Raw genomic sequence first — 17,355 nt, forward strand, 5'->3', positions numbered from 1 at the left:
AGCATTTTCAGTTTTTTTTGTTTTTGTTTTTGTTTTTTTTTTTAATAAATGTTCTTATTATTGGAATAAGCCTCCCTAAATAGTCTTTTTTTTTTTTTAAAGGAATTCCTTTATTTTTATTTTTTATTTATTTATTCATTTATTTTTGGCTGTGTTGGGTCTTCGTTTCTGTGCTTTCTCTAGTTGCAGCGAGCGGGGGCCACTCTTCATCGCGGTGCGTGGGCCTCTCACTATCGCGGCCTCTCTTGTTGCGGAGCACAGGCTCCAGTCGCGCAGGCTCAGCAGTTGTGGCTCACGGGCCCAGTCGCTCCGCGGCATGTGGGATCCTCCCAGACCAGGGCTCGAACCCGTGTCCCTTGCATTGGCAGGCAGACCCTCAACCACTGCGCCACCAGGGAAGCCCGCATTTTCAGTTTTATAATAGAGGTCACTGAAAAAATCTTACAGGACTTGTACCTCCTTCATTCTTTGAGCACTTCATTACTTTCTAGTGCAAAGTAATGAAGCTTATCTTATAATTTCCAGCTTATCTTATAATTTACCTGTCCCAGCCCTGATTTCTGCCAATTTCCCGAAGTCCTGGTTCCTTTGAGTGGGAGTCGGCTAGGAATGCTCTTGCAAACTGGGGTGCTGTTGTTTCTCCCTCTTTTGGAGGGCAGAGCTAGGAAATAGATCGTTTTCTGAAGTTGTATAATACCTCTTGGTCCAGTTTGCCACTGCAGGGCTCGTCTCTCCTTCCCACATGTTAGGTTTGTATATTCTTTTCCACTCTGTTGCTGATTCCCAACAATATCACTGTATTTACTAGTTTGCTCAGTGCTACAGTACATACAAAACAGTTTCAGAATTTTTCACCAATGCTATTACCAACAACAAACCTACTAGATAAAATTGTTTTTCTTTGTAATTCTCTTTACCCTGAGAATGTATCATACCGAAGATGTATATCCATGTACTCTCAGAGAGGTTACTCTCTCTTATGGCTTGTCTTAATACTGTATTTCTCCCTCCCTCTTCCTCCTTTACAGAGTAGACACTCAGTAAATGTTTGCTGAGAGGTATTCTGTGCCCTTCTGTGAGCTATTCCTGTCCACAGTACTTTCCTATGTTAAATTAATTACCATTTCTATAGGAGTGAAGTATAATTAATCTACCAAAAGCACTAATGTTCTGAGCAGTCATATATAAATAAATAAAAGATAATATATAATATGAAAAATGTAACTATAATACATAATTTTATATAACACTAAGTATATAAATAACAGTTATATATTTATCAAACTCTAGTATATACACACATATATTAAACCCATTTTGTCAGTGTCTTCATATAATTTAAAATTATTTATTGCTTATATATCATTTTTAATTCACAGAACCCAAGGTTCCTTATTTTCTGGTCTCAATTTCAGCCAGTATTTCACATTAGCATCATTAGGTCAACAGAAATGTGGGTTTCAACTTTATTTTTCATCAAGAGTTAGGAGGCATATAAAAACATTATTTATGATTTTGTTTTTTTGGTGGTATCATCATAGACTCTAAGGTATATAAATTCTCATTAATCGTTAAAAAAAAAATCACAGACTGATGGAACAACCCATCAGTTGTTGGGGAGAAGGAGTTAGCTAGGAGGAAAGATAGTTTTGGGTGGAGGGAAAGAGGTAGAGATACATATATATTTGAACTTAGGACAATGAAATTTAAGAAATGTAGACTGGGGAAATTAAGTTTTTTAGCATCCAGTATAAATATGTTATGTATTCTTTTTGTTAAAGCTATTTAATAAGTGATTCTCCTTTAAAAATAGCTGTTTTTTTATTTTGAAAGTATGTTTTAATCACCCAAATTGACAGAAATATGTAACTGTACATGTCCTTTGGTATTATGTCTCGGTGATGACGAGAAAATGTTAACGTTGGTGCAGCCAAATATTGTTCAGTCTGGTTATTCTTCATTCTTTTTTTTTTTTTAAATTTATTTAATTTATTTTTTTATGGCTGTGTTGGGTCTTCACCTCTGCACGAGGGCTTTCTCTAGTTGCGGCAAGTGGGGACCACTCTTCATCGCAGTGCGCGGGCCTCTCATTACCATGGCCTCTCTTACTGCAGAGCACAGGCTCCAGACGCGCAGGCTCAGTAACTGTGGCTCACGGGCCCAGTCGCTCCGCGGCATGTGGGATCCTCCCAGACCAGGGCTCGAACCCGTATCCCCTGCACTGGCAGGCAGACTCTCAACCACTGTGCCACCAGGGAAGCCCCCAGTCTGGTTATTCTATGGATGATCCTCTACTGGAAGAATTACTAAATTAATTATATGGTTGTGTCTCTTCATGTATTAAAGAAAAACAACCATTGTATATTAAATAGGAGTTTGAAACATTTCTGCTTTAATTGAAACGATCAGTGTAACTTTAAACTGGAAATATATTTAGGGAAGAGCCCAAGAGTCTTTTAAAGATCTTTTTAAGGTATTTAAAAGTATTTTAAGTGGTACCTTTTAAAGGCCTTTAAAGTATTTTAAGTTATTTTAAAAAGAAAGCAAGAAAAAAGTATTTTTATTTTACTTTCATTAATTTATATATGTGTATTAAATATGTGTATATGTTTTATATCTTATTACAGTTAAGCATGTTCTTCCCATCTTTTTCTTTATTATTCTCTTATGGGTATTTTTTGTTTGTTTGTTTGTTTTTGTTTTTAATTGAAGTATAGCTGGTTTACAATATTGTGTTAGTTTCAGGTGTACAGAAAAGTGATTCGGATATATATATATATATATATATTTTTTTTCAATTCTTTTCCTTTTTTTAAAAAAATTATTTATTTATTTATTTATGGCTGTGTTGGGTCTTCGTTTCTGTGCGAGGGCTTTCTCTAGTTGCGGCAAGTGGGGGCCACTCTTCATCGCGTTGCGCGGGTCTCTCATTATCGCGGCCTCTCTTGTTGCGGAGCACAGGCTCCAGACGCGCAGGCTCAGTAATTGTGGCTCACGGGCCTAGTTGCTCCGCGGCATGTGGGATCTTCCCAGACCAGGGCTCGAACCCGTGTCCCCTGCATTGGCAGGCAGATTCTCAACCACTGCGCCACCAGGGAAGCCCTCTTATGGGTATTTTTAAATTTAAATCCCTAAGCAGGACCTTCTAGAAACTTGGTCATTCTAACACCTTTTTTTGTGTGTAAATTTTCATAGATATAATGAAGCCATAGTCAGAATAGCTCAGATATGTTTTGTCAATGATTAAAAAACCCAAAATCCTCTGAAAGTAACTTTTTGTATTTTCATTACAGGTAAATTGGAATATTCACATTGTACAGAAACAGAGGTAAGAAAAATCCTCAAATATTTCTCAGTAATGCAGCTTTGAAGTTCTCTTTAGACTAACTTGAGTTCTGAAATATCTCACTATGGGTTTTTGGTTTTCTGATAAGAATGTACTGAGAGTAAGTATATATTTTTTATATTTAGGAAGAGTAAAATGTGAAGAAAAATCAATTATCTCGTCCATAGTTTTAAAATGTCAAGGTGTGTTATAAAGATCAGCTTAGTCATAATTTTAAAAATTTCCTATGTTGTTGTTTATGAAATGGAGTTAACTAAGATTCAGAGCCCTTAATAAGAAGTAGTTTACATTCAGTTTTTTAATAATCCAATCTAGTATGTCATAATAAATCTTTTAAATGTGTTGGACTCCTATGGAGTTGCCTGGGAGTAGGAAAAAATAGGGACTTGGGAAGTGTTTCAGCAAGATTACTGATGAATTAAATGCTTTGTCATTTGCATAAGTAGGTTTATTATTTTCTAATAATTTAAATAATTTAAAATTCTGATTGTGAAATTTAATGCGACTCCATGTGTCCCTTTTAGAAATTTCAGTGGTGACACTGAAATATGAGGGCAGCATTGATGAATTATGTATGTGTGGTGGTCTTTTCTGGAGCTGTTGCGTCATCCTTAATTAGGAGTCTTAGGTCTTTTGTTAATGGCAATGCCTAATTAAGGATTTAAGAAGTTATTTTTCTAATTTTATAATACATTTACATGTTGATACAGGTTTTATTAAATTTTAATTGTTATTTTAAGTAAGATGTAAGCTTCCTAAGGGATTATATTGTATAATAAAGGAGCAAAAATAATTTATTCTTTTTTGCATTCAGAAGTTATTCAACGCATTTTATGTTTTCTGTTCAACTTGAGAATTAGAGGTAATTTCTTCCAAATTAGCTGTAAAAATGAGCAAGAACTTAATATTTTTATATTGTGACAATTTTTGATGTATTGTTCAATATGATATAAAGGATTGGGATTTGATTTGAGTCCAAAAATACAAATTCTGTCTGTGGTTTCTGGTGTGCATCTTTCTAGCTATGTAATTTTGAGCAAGTAGTTTTTTCTCTCAGAACTTTGGCTTTCTTACTTATAAAATGTTAAAGATAATCTCTGTTAATCTCATGGGTTGTAAAATTTTTAAGTGATTATATAGGTGAAAAAGTTTTATAAACTCTAAAGACACACTATTATCTACATCAGAATGATACAAATATAATCAGCATTCATCTGCCTTTAGGTAATGAAATGTGAGGTTTTTACATACAAGGCATAGTCGTAAATCTCATTATTCTTACTATGTTTTGTTGCCATAAAATCAACATGGTTTTAACATTTTGTTTAGCACTTGCTTTGTATAGGAATGTCACTTCATGTTATCTCCTCTTTGATCCATAACTTGGATCACCAAAAGAATTGGAATCTAAACAGAACTCTCAGATTTTTTTTTTTTTTTTGGTCTGTTTGGAGAGGGAAAATCATGAGAAAATAAAAAGTTCAGTGTGATATTCAGTTTACAGAATGGGTTCAGGGTATTTTTTAGAGTAACAGTGGTTATTACCTCTGGGGAAGAGATTGCGATTGTGTATGGTGTTTTATCTATATTGTTTGGATTTTTTTTGAAATGAGAATGTCACTGTATATTACTTTGATAATTAAAATAATAAAAAGAAGGGGCAGTAGAGGGAGTGGGAACTTTTTCAAGAAGTTTGACTCCAGAGAAGGAGAAGATAGTTTAAGTAGGAAGTTTTGTTTTGTTTTTTAGCTTGGGGAAGACCATACATTTGGTGTTGGTAGTGGTAGAAAGGGGGCAGAGAGAGAGACAGAGACAGAGAGAGAGAGGGGGATTTTGCAAAAATGTAAAGCAATACCACCCCTTTCACTATTTTTTTTTGAGTTTCTATAAAAATGTTACACATATTAACATATTTAATATTATTTTTAAACAATTTTATTTGAATGATTCAATCAAAATTTCTCAGTTTTAATTTCTAATACGATAAATGTTTGATAGATTATAGCTCATATAACAAAAGCTCCTTGGACTCCCTGGTAATTTTTGAGTGTAAAAGGGGTCCTGAAGCTAACTAGTTTGAGACTGTTGGGCTGGGGCCTGAAGAGCAGAGATACTTCTTCCTGAGAAATGGAATTGGGGGTCCAGAGAGGTCAAACCAGAGCCCTAAGGTGGATGGTGGAAGGTGAGGAAAGCCGTGATATAGGGATGAAGCCAATCTGTTTTGAGAGCGACGGTCAGAACGGTGACTTCCAGAGCCTCTTTTCACCCTGAAATTGCTTTTCTGTTGAGAAAAGAGATTCCCTGTACCTCCTGTAAATGAGAAACCCCACGGGCCCTCTCTGGAGTTGGGTCCACTACAGCCAGGGCTGCGAACCCGGGTGCATGTGGGAGGAGTGGGAAGGGGCCTCGACCACCGAGAGCACGTGGAGGCCCACGGTGCACGTGCCCACAGCCTCTCCCTGGGAGGAGGGAGGGGCGCGCCTGAGCTCCGTCAGCGCCCCATTTTCTTCGCTCTGGTCTCGACCTAAGGCGGCTCGCTGTACAGGTCGAGCCTTGAGCACGGAGCCGGTGAATGAACACGGTGGGGTCGTGGTCGTGGGAGCCGGTGAATGAACACGGCGGACGCTTGCGGCTTCCCGTGGGGGAGAAGAAGGTCCGACTCCTGGGGAGGCTCCCAGACCCGAGGGGAGCCTCAGCCCCCTCACCTTTTCACGTGGCTGAAAGACGTGATTTGAAGTGTTTGACTGTTTATTTTAATAGTTTTCTTAGTACATAAAAATCATATTATGAAATCTTTTCTAGTTTTACTGATAGTCCTCTTTTTCATACTTTACCTGTATTCATAAAAACCAAGCAAAACTAGGACTTTAGAGAAAGCAAGGAGGCCATACATAGGCATTCAGTCAACTGTTAACGGGATTTTGTACCTCAAGAATAGCTTAATGTTTATTAAAATCAGGTGTTTTTCCTTATTTCTCACTGTGTGGAAATTTTTTTTGATACACTGGATTATACGAGTATTTTCCAGAGTTTGAACTCATGAAAGGAAATCTTTCATGTAATTTGTTTTAAAAGACATGCAAAATTTTTACTTTAATAGGCAATTTAATTTTTTTTACAACTTTGATTCTATTTTTTGAAGATATAATTTATATACAGTAGAATTTAAACTTTTTAGTTAAAATTATTCGAGTTTTGACAAACACCATCTCCACAGTCAAGTTCAGGTTCTGTGTCCCTCCCCCCTCCCCCGTTCCCCCCCACTCCCCCTCTTGTTTTTCCCTCCCCACCCCACAACTCCTGGCATCCACTGATCTGTATTCTGTCCCTTTGGTTTTGAGGAGGACCTGCAAGGTAAATAGTGTGTTATTCTCCCTCGGCCTCCCCTCCCGGAATGGCTCACAGCTCAAATTGGTAATTTATAAACTCTTGAGTGAAAAAAACCAAAGTCTTGCGTGACTGACCTGTACTTGGGATTTGCTTGTCAAGGAAGCAGTCCCAACCACAGTTTAGGGGAGCTTTCACTCCCAGTTTACAAGTTTTTCCTTCTGCCATTATTTAAATAGTCTTGTGGGTTATATACTCTTATACTTGAAGAAAAGGCTAAGCACTTAAAAATACTAAAACATAAAAGATCTGAATTTTCAAGCATCTTAATTGAGACCTTTTCATTGTTTTTAGCTTTCCAAATTTCATCACATTCTGTCTTCTATTAACTACAGTTAATTATGTAGCACTCAGAAGCCCTTTCCCTTTAGCAGGCAAGAAGGTTAAATGAGTAACCAGGACAATCATGTTCTGTTCTCCTTGATGGATTTGCTGTATTTTAGGTGGAATTGGTTAAAGCATTATATAAAGTTAAATAACTTTTGTCAATACTTTAATCTTGATAGAGCTAGTTTGTAAAAATCAGAGCATAGTGGAAAAATTTAAGCTTTACTGAGGGAAACTATGAAAAAGATTCATCTTCCCATCTTAGAAATAAAGTTCATGTGTACTGTATGTAAGTACTTACTGTTTCATTCCCACATACATCTTTAAAAAATACTTTAGAGCTTACTCTACACTGAGTTACTGTTATAGGCATTAATTTAATTCTCACAACAAATTTATGAAGTGGATACTAATTATTTGCATTTTGGAAATGAGAGCTAAAGTACGGAGAGGTTAAGTAACTTGCCCAAGGCCGTATAGCCAGTATGTTGCAGAACCACGTCTCTTCACCTTTCTTATGTTTGTGTTTATCCAGCCTTTATTTGTCTGCTGTGTGAGGCATCTGCATAATGCTGATAATTAATTTTGTGCCCCATTTGGGACAGTGAAATTGTCCTTATTCTGTATATGCTTCTCACCTATGACTCTTTTGGTCCTGGCATTATGTAGCCCGGGAATATGATCCTTTTGAATGGAACCCAGGCAAAGGAGTGAACGAACGCCATCCATGAACCTCCAGCCCCATTGTTAGGTGAATGTAGGGTCTGTACTGGAGTAATTTGTGAATTAGTCTGATTCTAAATTACTCAGAATGACTCAAGAATTATGCTGCATATCAATATTTTAACCTCCTTGGAAATCAGACCTAGAATTAGTCTGCTTTGTGGGGAAACCCAAAAGATTTTGAGAATGAGCCAAGAAATACATCATAGTATTTGGACTTACTGCATTCTGGTTATGTACAGTTTTTGATACAAACTGGACTATGTGAAAAATTTTAATGTTTCCTGAGCAGCCTAAAATAAACTGCCAAAGGTAGTATGTGGGTGTTTGCTGCTTTAATGCAGAGTATAATACGAAAAAAAATACCCATTTTGTCTTTAGCTAAATCAGCCCCCTGTACTTTGATTTTACCTCTGGCTCATGTAGACTCATGGTGATAGTTGGATGAGTAATCTCTCTTTTAATTGACATTTGATAGCCCTCAGTTAATTTCAAAAGTAAGTAAAAAATTAACATGAAAGAAGTATGTAATATCTTTACAAAAATGTTTGCATCAGCTTTAGCTGCATAGTGAGCCTTTTTTTTTAATTAATTAATTTATTTTTGGCTGCGTCGGGTCTTCGTTGTTGTGCGTCGGCTTTCTCTAGTTGCGGTGAGTGGGAGCTACTCCTTGTTGCAGTGTGCAGGCTTCTCATTGTGGTGGCCTCTCTTGTTGCGGAGCACGGGCTCTAGGCATGTGGGCTTCAGTAGTTGCAGCACGCGGGCTCAGTAGTTGTGGCTTGCGGGCTCTAGAGCGCAGGCTCAGTAGTAGTTGTGGCTTGCGGGCTCTAGAGCGCAGGCTCAGTAGTTGTAGCACAGGCTCAGTAGTTGTGGCACATGGGCTTAGTTGCTGCACAGCATGTGGGATCTTCCCGGACCAGGGCTCAAACCCGTGTCCCCTGCATTGGCAGGCGGATTCTTAACCACTGCACCACCAGGGAAGCCCCGAGCCTGTTTTATGTGATTGTGAAAATAGTATTTGATACCAAACTTAGTAAATCGAGGAATATCTAGCAGAAACAAAAAGGTATTACTATCACATCTGCCCTTTTATTGGAAGGCATTGTCTGATCTTAAACCTTGATTTAAGGGTTTATAAATAGGATTGTGTCATAAGTTAAAATGATGATACGTGTTCTTTAAAAGGATTGGAAGAGTAAGTTCAAATTAACTGCTGGTAACAACAGCATTTTCTCCTTGATCAGCAGACTAAAAGGAAGAGGAAGTATACTCACATTCCGCTTCCTGTCTTTTTGGATTAAATAATCCAAACATGCCTAAATTTACACAGCCATTTGATTGACGTTAAGTTATATGGTCTGGAAATCGGTTTGTGTGCCCTCAGAGTAAATTGTGTCTACCTTTGAGTTGTTACTTCTGAGTGTCAATACTAATGGAGGTTGGTAGTGAGATATTGATGATGTGATTTCATGTATCATCAGATGTAGACTGGCGGCATCATGATAGCTCCTCTATCTCTCTCTCCTCTGCCCCCTCATTCCCATCGCTCCCCTCTCTTCTCACTCTGTCTCAGATAATATTACCAAAATGGCCTTTCTGTGGTACAGTCATACATGTCGTAAATACAGGGGACATTTGTGGAGCCCTACATCAAGGATACCCTACATCAAGGACACAGGACAAAAATTCCGGAATTAACCGAGCTCCCATAGCAGCTGCTGCCATGGGCTCTCCTAATCTAAACCGGACAGCCCCCTGACTCCATATTAGGCAAAATAATCACCATGTAGTAACGTTGTAGCATCCTGACCAATCACCTAATGCCACCCTGACAGCAGGAATTTTCTTTGTCTTGAGGCTATAAAAGTTGGCTACTAGCCCACAAAGGGGGTCGACTTCCCTGGCTACCAGGAAGTCAGCCAGCTGTTCTTGCAGCGACCCTTTAAGGCCTGCTGTTCTGGCAGCGACCTTCTCTTTAATAAACTCTATCTTCCTTACATTCTGCCTTGTGTCTGGAAATTCTTTTCCAACCTGCACCCGGACCACAACAACATTGTTTGACCATAGGACACAAAATTTATAACAAGTAGTGTTCCTTTGTGTAGTTTTTACTATATTTGAAGACCAGTGACAGTTGTACTCTACGTATGTCTCACAAAGGATTTCAGAGTAACCAAATGATCTGGGAGTAAACATTTTATTCTTGAAGGAGCAGAAAGTTTACCTTTCAGGTAACTTAAGCACTTCTAAGTACTTTGATAATAGAGTAGAAAGTTTTCTTAATAACTTGCCTTATCCAGGGGCCATATCAATCTGCCTTAATGAATAGTTTAAATTTTAAATGTTTTTAATAAGATAAAATAGAAATTTTCAACACAGATAATACAATGCTGATAGTATCAAAGTGGAAAGGAGCTAGATTTTTAAAAAATTTTATTTATTTTATTTAATTTATTTTTGGCTGCATTGGGTCTTCCTTGCTGTGCGTAGGCTTTCTCTAGCTGCGGCAAGCGGGGATTACTCTTTGTTGCGGTGCGCGGGCTTCTCGTTGCTCTGGCTTCTCTTGTTGCGGAGCATGGGCTCTAGGCGCATGGGCTTCAGTAGTTGTGGCACGTGGGCTCAGTAGTCGTAGCGCACGGGCTTAGTTGCTCCGTGGCATGTGGGATCTTCCTGGACCAGGGCTCGAACCCGTGTCCCCTGCATTGGCAGGCTGATTCTTAATCACTGCGCCACCAGGGAAGTCCAAAGGAGCTAGATTTTTATTTCCTTTTCAAAGTACCTTTCTTCATTTATAGAAATTATGTTAGCTTGTTGTATTTTGTATCACAGGCAGATACAGAGAAGAAAGTAAAAATAACTTCATACCCTACCATCTAGTTGTAATGACTGTTTAGAATATTCTTCTAGACATTTCTTCCCATATATACATAATAAAGTTGACTTATTCTTTGAGCACCTTTATGTGCTACTCTTAGGGATACGTGCATCTTTGCGTAAATGACAAACTTGGCTTTAAGGAGTTAGCCAGGCTGATGGAAAGGGTTTGGATATGGAGTGGAACTTTCCAGGCAAAAGGACATCATAGTGAGGACTCAGAGAGCAAGCTGTTGTTGAAACTGACAGAGAGTAGGATGTCAGCATGGAGAGTGTGAGGGGGAAGGTATAGGAAATGGAGGCAGACAAGTGATGCCAGGTCTTAGAGGCTGTATTAAAGATTGGATGTAGATCCAGTGTCTCTTCAAGGGAAAAATCATTTCCTTCTGAAATTTTCTTCTGTTTCACTACGGTCATTCTTATTTTGCTATGTATCTTCATTTGCTTGTTGTTAGGAGGGGTATCGTTTTTATGCATTCACATTTCATCAGTTAAAGCATCATTTAATTAAATTGTTTTTGTAGTCACATAAGTAGAGTTGTATGAATAGGTTTGGGACTAGACTCAACTGACCTGTGGTAAACGTTCAGCTCCCTACCTGGTGACCTAAGAGTAGCTAGCCTGTTCATGGCCAGTAGTTGTCATGGAGATCAGTCAGTATGGTCTCTAGAGGACTGGGGAGTGTGAGATGGGAAAGTCAGCTAGATAGAGGCTGATTAAGAGCGCTTCTGCTGTTCAGTGTGGTGTCTCTTGGCATCTTCCCTAAATTTTGTAGAGATTTTACTGTATTTGGCAGATATTGTAAGACATATTTAAAAGAAAAACCTGTTAGCAGTAAAATTGATGTTGTGCTATTGTGATAATTACCTAATTTCTTTTGATGATGGTGTTTCTTAATTTTTTGTGAGAGGTTTATTGAAATGTAATTCACAAACTGTACAAGTCAACCGACCATTTACAGTGTGTGATTCATTAGCTTTTGTTATATTCACAGAATTATGCAGCCATCACCACAATCACTTTTAGAACATTTTTGTCACCTCTAAAAGAAATCTGTTACCCTTTAGCTATCATCCCCCATCTTCCCACTTCCTGTAGCAACCACTAATTTACTTTCTTTCTCTATAGATTTGTCTGCTCTGGACATTCCATGTAAGTGAATCATAATATGTGGTCTTCTGTGACTGACTGTGATTTTCACTTAACATAATGTTTTCAGGCTTCATCTGTGTTATAGCATGTATCAATACTTCATTCCTTTTTATTTCTGAATATTCAACTGTATGGATAGACCATATTTTGTTTTTACCCATTCATTAGTTGGTCGACATATGAGTCATTTCCACCATTTGGCCATTATGGATAACACACCTATAAACATTTCTGTACAGGTTTTTGTGTGGATGTAAGTTTTCATTTCTCTTGGATATATACACAAGAGCAGAATTTGTTGGGTCAACTGGTAACTCTGTGTTTTAACTTTTGAGGAACTACCATACTGCACCAGCAGTGTATGAATGTTTTGGTTTTTCCACATCCTCGCCAACACCCCTTATCTGACTTTTGTTCTAGCCATCCTAGTGGGTGTGAAATGGCATCTCGTGCTAGGGATTTGCATTTCCCTGATGACTGATGATGTTGAGCAGAGCATGTTTTCATGTGCTTATTGGACATTTGTACATCTTTGTAGAAATGTCTGTTTGGATCCTTTGCCCATTTTTAAATTGGGTTATTGTCTTTTTATTATTGAGTCGTAATAGTTCTTTATATATTCTAGAGACAGGTTCCTTGTCAGATATATGATTTGCAGATGTTTCCCCCCATCCTGTGAGTTTTCTTTTCATTTTTTTGATGGTATCCTTTCAAGCCCAAAAGTTTTTAATTTTGATGAAGACCAATCTTCTGTTTTTTCTTTCTTGTTTTGGTGGCATATCTAGAAATGCATTGCTAGGGACTTCCCTGGTGGTCTGGTGGTTAAGACTCCATGCTTCCACTGCAGGGGGTGTGGGTTTAATCCCTGGTTGGGGAATTAAGAATCCCGCATGCCGTGTGGCGCAGCCAAAAATAAAGAAAGAAAGAAAGAAAAATTAATTTTTAGATATGGTATGAAGGGTCCAACATCATTCTTTTGCATGTGGATATCCATTTGTTCCAGAGCTATATCTTGAAGAGACTATTTTTCTTCATTGAATGCTCTTGGTACCCTTATCAAAAATCAGTTGACCTGATGTGATTATAAATGGGATTGTTTTCTTAATTTCGTTTTTGGATTGTTCACTGTAAATATTTAGAAGTACAATTTATTTTTGTATAATGATCTTGTATCCTGCAATCTTGCTGAACTCATTTATTAGTTTTAGTAGTTTCTTAGTAGATTCCCTAGGGTTTTCTATGTACAAGATCATGTCATCTGTGAACAGAGATAGCTTTTCTTCTTCACTTCCAATATGGATGTCTTTTATTTCATTTTCTTGCTGTTTCTTTTTTTTTTAAAGCCTTTTTAAAAATAATTAAATTAATTTTTTTTGGCTGCGTTGGGTCTTCGTTGCTGTGCGCGGGCTTTCTCTAGTTGCGGTGAGCAGGGACTGCTCTTCGTTGTAATGCGTGGGCTTCTCATTGTGGTGGCTATTCTCTTGTTGCGGAGCACGGGCTCTAGGCGTGTGGGCTCAGTAGTTGTAGCTCGCGGGCTCCAGAGCACAGGCTCAGTAGTTGTGGCTCATGGGCTTAGTTGCTCTGTGGCATGTGGGATCTTCCTGGACCAGGAATTGAACCCGTGTCCCCTGCATTGGCAGGCGGATTCTTAACCGCTGCGCCACCTGGGAAGTCCCTTGCTGTTTCTTTTTAAAAATTGTTTTTATGGAACTCAGAGTCAGAGGGTGGAGTAATCCCCCAAACTCTTTAGGTAATTTACTTCAAATCTGTTTTATGAGAGAATATTGAAATATTTGAATGCTAAATCAGACTTTTGAAATAATCTTTATATAATTTATATTTCAAGTAGAAATATAAACTGTTTGTGTGTTGAAACATAGTTTGGCCTAGTATAACTGAATTTTGAGCTGTTTTTTGTTTCCTCTTAGGATCATTTTCTATTTAGAGTATCAACTTTATTGCAAGAGTACTTTCTAGAATATAAGTTTAAAAGGTATGTATGGCTTTCCAGTGAGGAGTTGGTGACTGACTTTACTTGTTGCACTCTCATGTTTTTATTCAGAGGTGTTTTTTTTTTTTTAAATTAATTAATTAATTAATTTTTGGCTGCGTTGGGTCTTCGTTGCTTTGCACGGGGTTTCTCTAGTTGCAACGAGCGGGTGCTACTCTTTGTTGCGGTGTGCGGGCTTCTCATTGCGGTGGCTTCTCTTGTTGCAGAGCATGGGCTGTAGGTGCGCAGGCTTCAGTAGTTGTGGCACGCAGGCTCAGTAGTTGTGGCGCATGGGCTTAGTTGCTCTGTGGCATGTGGGATCTTCCTGGACCAGGGCTCGAACCCGTGTCCCCTGCATTGGCAGGCGGATTCTGAACCACTGCGCCACCAGGGAAGTCCCAGAGCTTGTGTTTTAATACATAAATAAGTAAATAATTTGGTTAGGATTACATGAACATGGCAAAAATGAGAACGGTGGATACACGCTTTGGACACAAATATTCCCTCTTTAGAGGCAATAGTACCTGATATCTTAAACTTATTTATATAAATTTGGCTTTATTAAACTTGGAATTTTATTTTTTCCTTCTGCATGGTTAATAAAATTAGGTAGTTAATTCCAACATAATAAAAAGGAGCAAAACAATTATCATTTGTATTATTTAGTACTTTTCTTATTAAGGTATTTTCAAATATATTATTCTATTACTGTTATACAGCTTACACAGGAAAGAAATTTAATAAATTAATTAAAAATGGATCCACAACTGTAACTGTGAAATGGGCCCAGGGTCTCATGGTATTAGACCAGTAGGTATGGCCTGTAATTATGACTGCCATGTATTGTTAGAAGTGTCCCCTGTTGTTTTTGCAGGAGTCATTGTTACCAGATCTGATTTTAACTTGGGAAGGGAGGAAAACAGAATGCTTACAGGAAAGCAGCTGGCAAAAGAATTGAAGGAGATTGTGACCTTAAAATTTTTATTTAAACAGCTTGTTGTTTTCTGTTTTAAATTCCTTTGTTCTGGAAGGGACACAGGCCCTTTTAAGAATGGGAGATAGGAAAATTCTGCAACCCATGACAAGCTGTAAAAGGTTGCTAAGGAGATTCTGATGAGAAGGGGTAGTATTTAAATGATCTGTTACTGAGTTCTGACTTTAAAGGGAGGAAATGAAAGGAGGAGGGTGCTTTTATTTCACTCCTTTTAACTTTTAGAAAGCATGAAAAGCAAGAATCTTCTTTTTCCTTAAACACAGAATCACTTGGTTTGGATTAAATTAATTTGTGTGGTGTTAACATTATATTTTAAAATATTTAAGTATAGCACATTGAAAAAAGTGCATAGATCATTAGGTTGTAGCTTGATGAATTTTTACAGATAGTGATAATATTGTATTTTAATGTCACTTAAATGTACTGTATTATTATATATGTCTTTGAAGAATATTATCTTAAAATGTTCGATTTCAAGTGACCATCAAAGTGATAATTTCAAAGCATTACTGATTTTTAGTTTCTGTTTTTAATTACATGTTGCATTCCCCCACATTCTTTCCCAGTCTCCTGCTTGTTAAAACAAAAACTACGGGAAGAATTTCTTCCGGGAAGGAAGCAACCATTCTGTTTGGAACTTGTTTAGAACAGTGCTGTCCAATAGAAATATAACGGGGGGCCACATATGTAATTTTAAATGTTCTAGTAGCCACATTAAAAAATAAAATGAAAAAAAATAAATAAATAAAATGAAACAGGTGAAATCAGTTTTTATAATATATTTTATTTAACCCATTCTTTCTGAATTGTCAACATGTAATCAATATGAGAATTATTATTATTATTTTTTTAAAGTTTAATTTTTTATTTATTTATTTATGGCTCTGTTGGGTCTTCGTTTCTGTGTGAGGGCTTTCTCTAGTTCTGGTAAGTGGGGGCCACTCTTCATCGCGGTGCGCGGGCCTCTCTTGTTGTGGAGCACAGGCTCGAGACGCGCAGGCTCAGTAATTGTGGCTCATGGGCCTAGTTGTTCCGCGGCATGTGGGATCTTCCCAGACCAGGGCTCGAACCCGTGTCCCCTGCATTGGCAGGCAGATTCTCAACCACTGCGCCACCAGGGAAGCCCAATATGAGAATTATTAATGAACTATTTTGTATCTTTTTTTCATACTAACTCTTTCAAATCTGGTGTGTATTTTGCTTCAGCACTTCTCAGTTTGGGCTAGCCACACTTCAAGTGCTCAATAGCCACATTTGGTTAAAGAAATAGGGAGAAGAAGGAATGGAAATATTTAAGAAATGAGAAATTTGAAGGGACCAGAATAGTTTTAGTTCTGAATTATCTTTAAAAAATCATGAGGCTTAGTGGGGAGGCAGTAACAGAATGTTGAGGGGCTTGGTTAAATCTTGGTAAAACAGTAGATGCCTATTCTCAGATATACTGAGTAGATTCTAGGTAGGCAAGGGGGAGAGAGATTCCAGCCAGGCATGAATAACTGTGCTAATGAAGGAAGTGATTTCAGGGGCACCTGAGTCACAGAGTTGATTACCAAGCGCTTGAAGAAGCTATTGGAGACTAGAGTCCTTTTTCAACAAACATTTCTTGAGCACCTGCTGTGTCTAGGCTCTCTTCTAGGATTTGGGATACACCAGTGAACAAAACAGACAAAAATCTTGGCCCTCAAATATTTGCATTATACTAGGGGTAGACAGAAAATAAATATGATAAATAAGTAAACTATAGTATGTAGAAGGTTATGAGTGTGTTGGAGAAAAGTAATATAGAGAACTGTGATGGGGAGCATGGTGGTAGTAGTGATGGTGGTAGGTTTGCATTTTTAAACAAGGTGATTAGAATGGACCTCCCAAAATGGTTACAAATGAGCAAAAGCTTGAAGGAGGTAAGGGAGCAAGTATCTAGATATCTGGGAAAGAGCATTTCAGACAGAGCGAACAGTACTGCTCCCGTCTGAAGGTGGGAGAGTATCTGCTGAGCTCCTGTGATGGCAGGAGGCCATTGTGGTGGGAGCAGAGAGGAATGGGGTACCAGATCACCAAGGTAGTGCTTCTCCAACCTTAATATGCATACAACCCCCCTAAGGATCTTGGTAAAATTTAGATTCTGATTTGGTTGGTTTTGAGTGGAGCCAGAGATAACAAACTCTCAGGTGCTGCTGCTGCTGCTGTTAGGACCACACTTTGATTAGCAAGGATGTAAGGCCTTAAAGGCCATTGTAGGACTATGTAAATACGAGACTTTTGAGATCACCAAAGGAATGAGGGTAGACAGAAAAGAGAAGGGGCTAAGGGCTGAGCCCTGGAATACCCCCAACATTAAGAGGGTGGTGAGACAGGGAGGAACCAGTGAAGAAGCCTCAGAAGAAGTGACCAGAAAAGTAGGAGGAAAATCATGTGAGGGTCGTGTCCAGGACACCAAGTAACTAAAGCACATCTAGGAGGAGGAAGTGGCCTACTGTATGAAATGCTGTCTAACAGGTAAGTGAGATGAGAACTAGGAATTGGTTATTGAGTTTGACAGTGTGGTGGTTGCTGACAGGCGGC

General features: G+C 38.2%; 1 protein-coding gene across 5 annotated transcripts in view; it reads left to right on the plus strand.

Moving 5' to 3' along the window:
- The window catches only part of SPIRE1 (spire type actin nucleation factor 1), a 212,091-nt gene that overhangs the window by 40,574 nt on the left and 154,162 nt on the right, over positions 1 to 17,355 (plus strand). For all 5 annotated transcript variants that reach the window (XM_036874926.1, XM_036874930.1, XM_036874928.1 and 2 more), the window contains exon 2: positions 3,294 to 3,328. In XM_036874926.1, the coding sequence (XP_036730821.1) occupies positions 3,294 to 3,328 (35 nt within the window). The remainder of the gene's footprint in view (positions 1 to 3,293; positions 3,329 to 17,355) is intronic.

The sequence above is a fragment of the Balaenoptera musculus genome, chromosome 14, assembly GCF_009873245.2.
Source record: "Balaenoptera musculus isolate JJ_BM4_2016_0621 chromosome 14, mBalMus1.pri.v3, whole genome shotgun sequence".
In the NCBI taxonomy this organism is placed as follows: domain Eukaryota; kingdom Metazoa; phylum Chordata; class Mammalia; order Artiodactyla; family Balaenopteridae; genus Balaenoptera; species Balaenoptera musculus.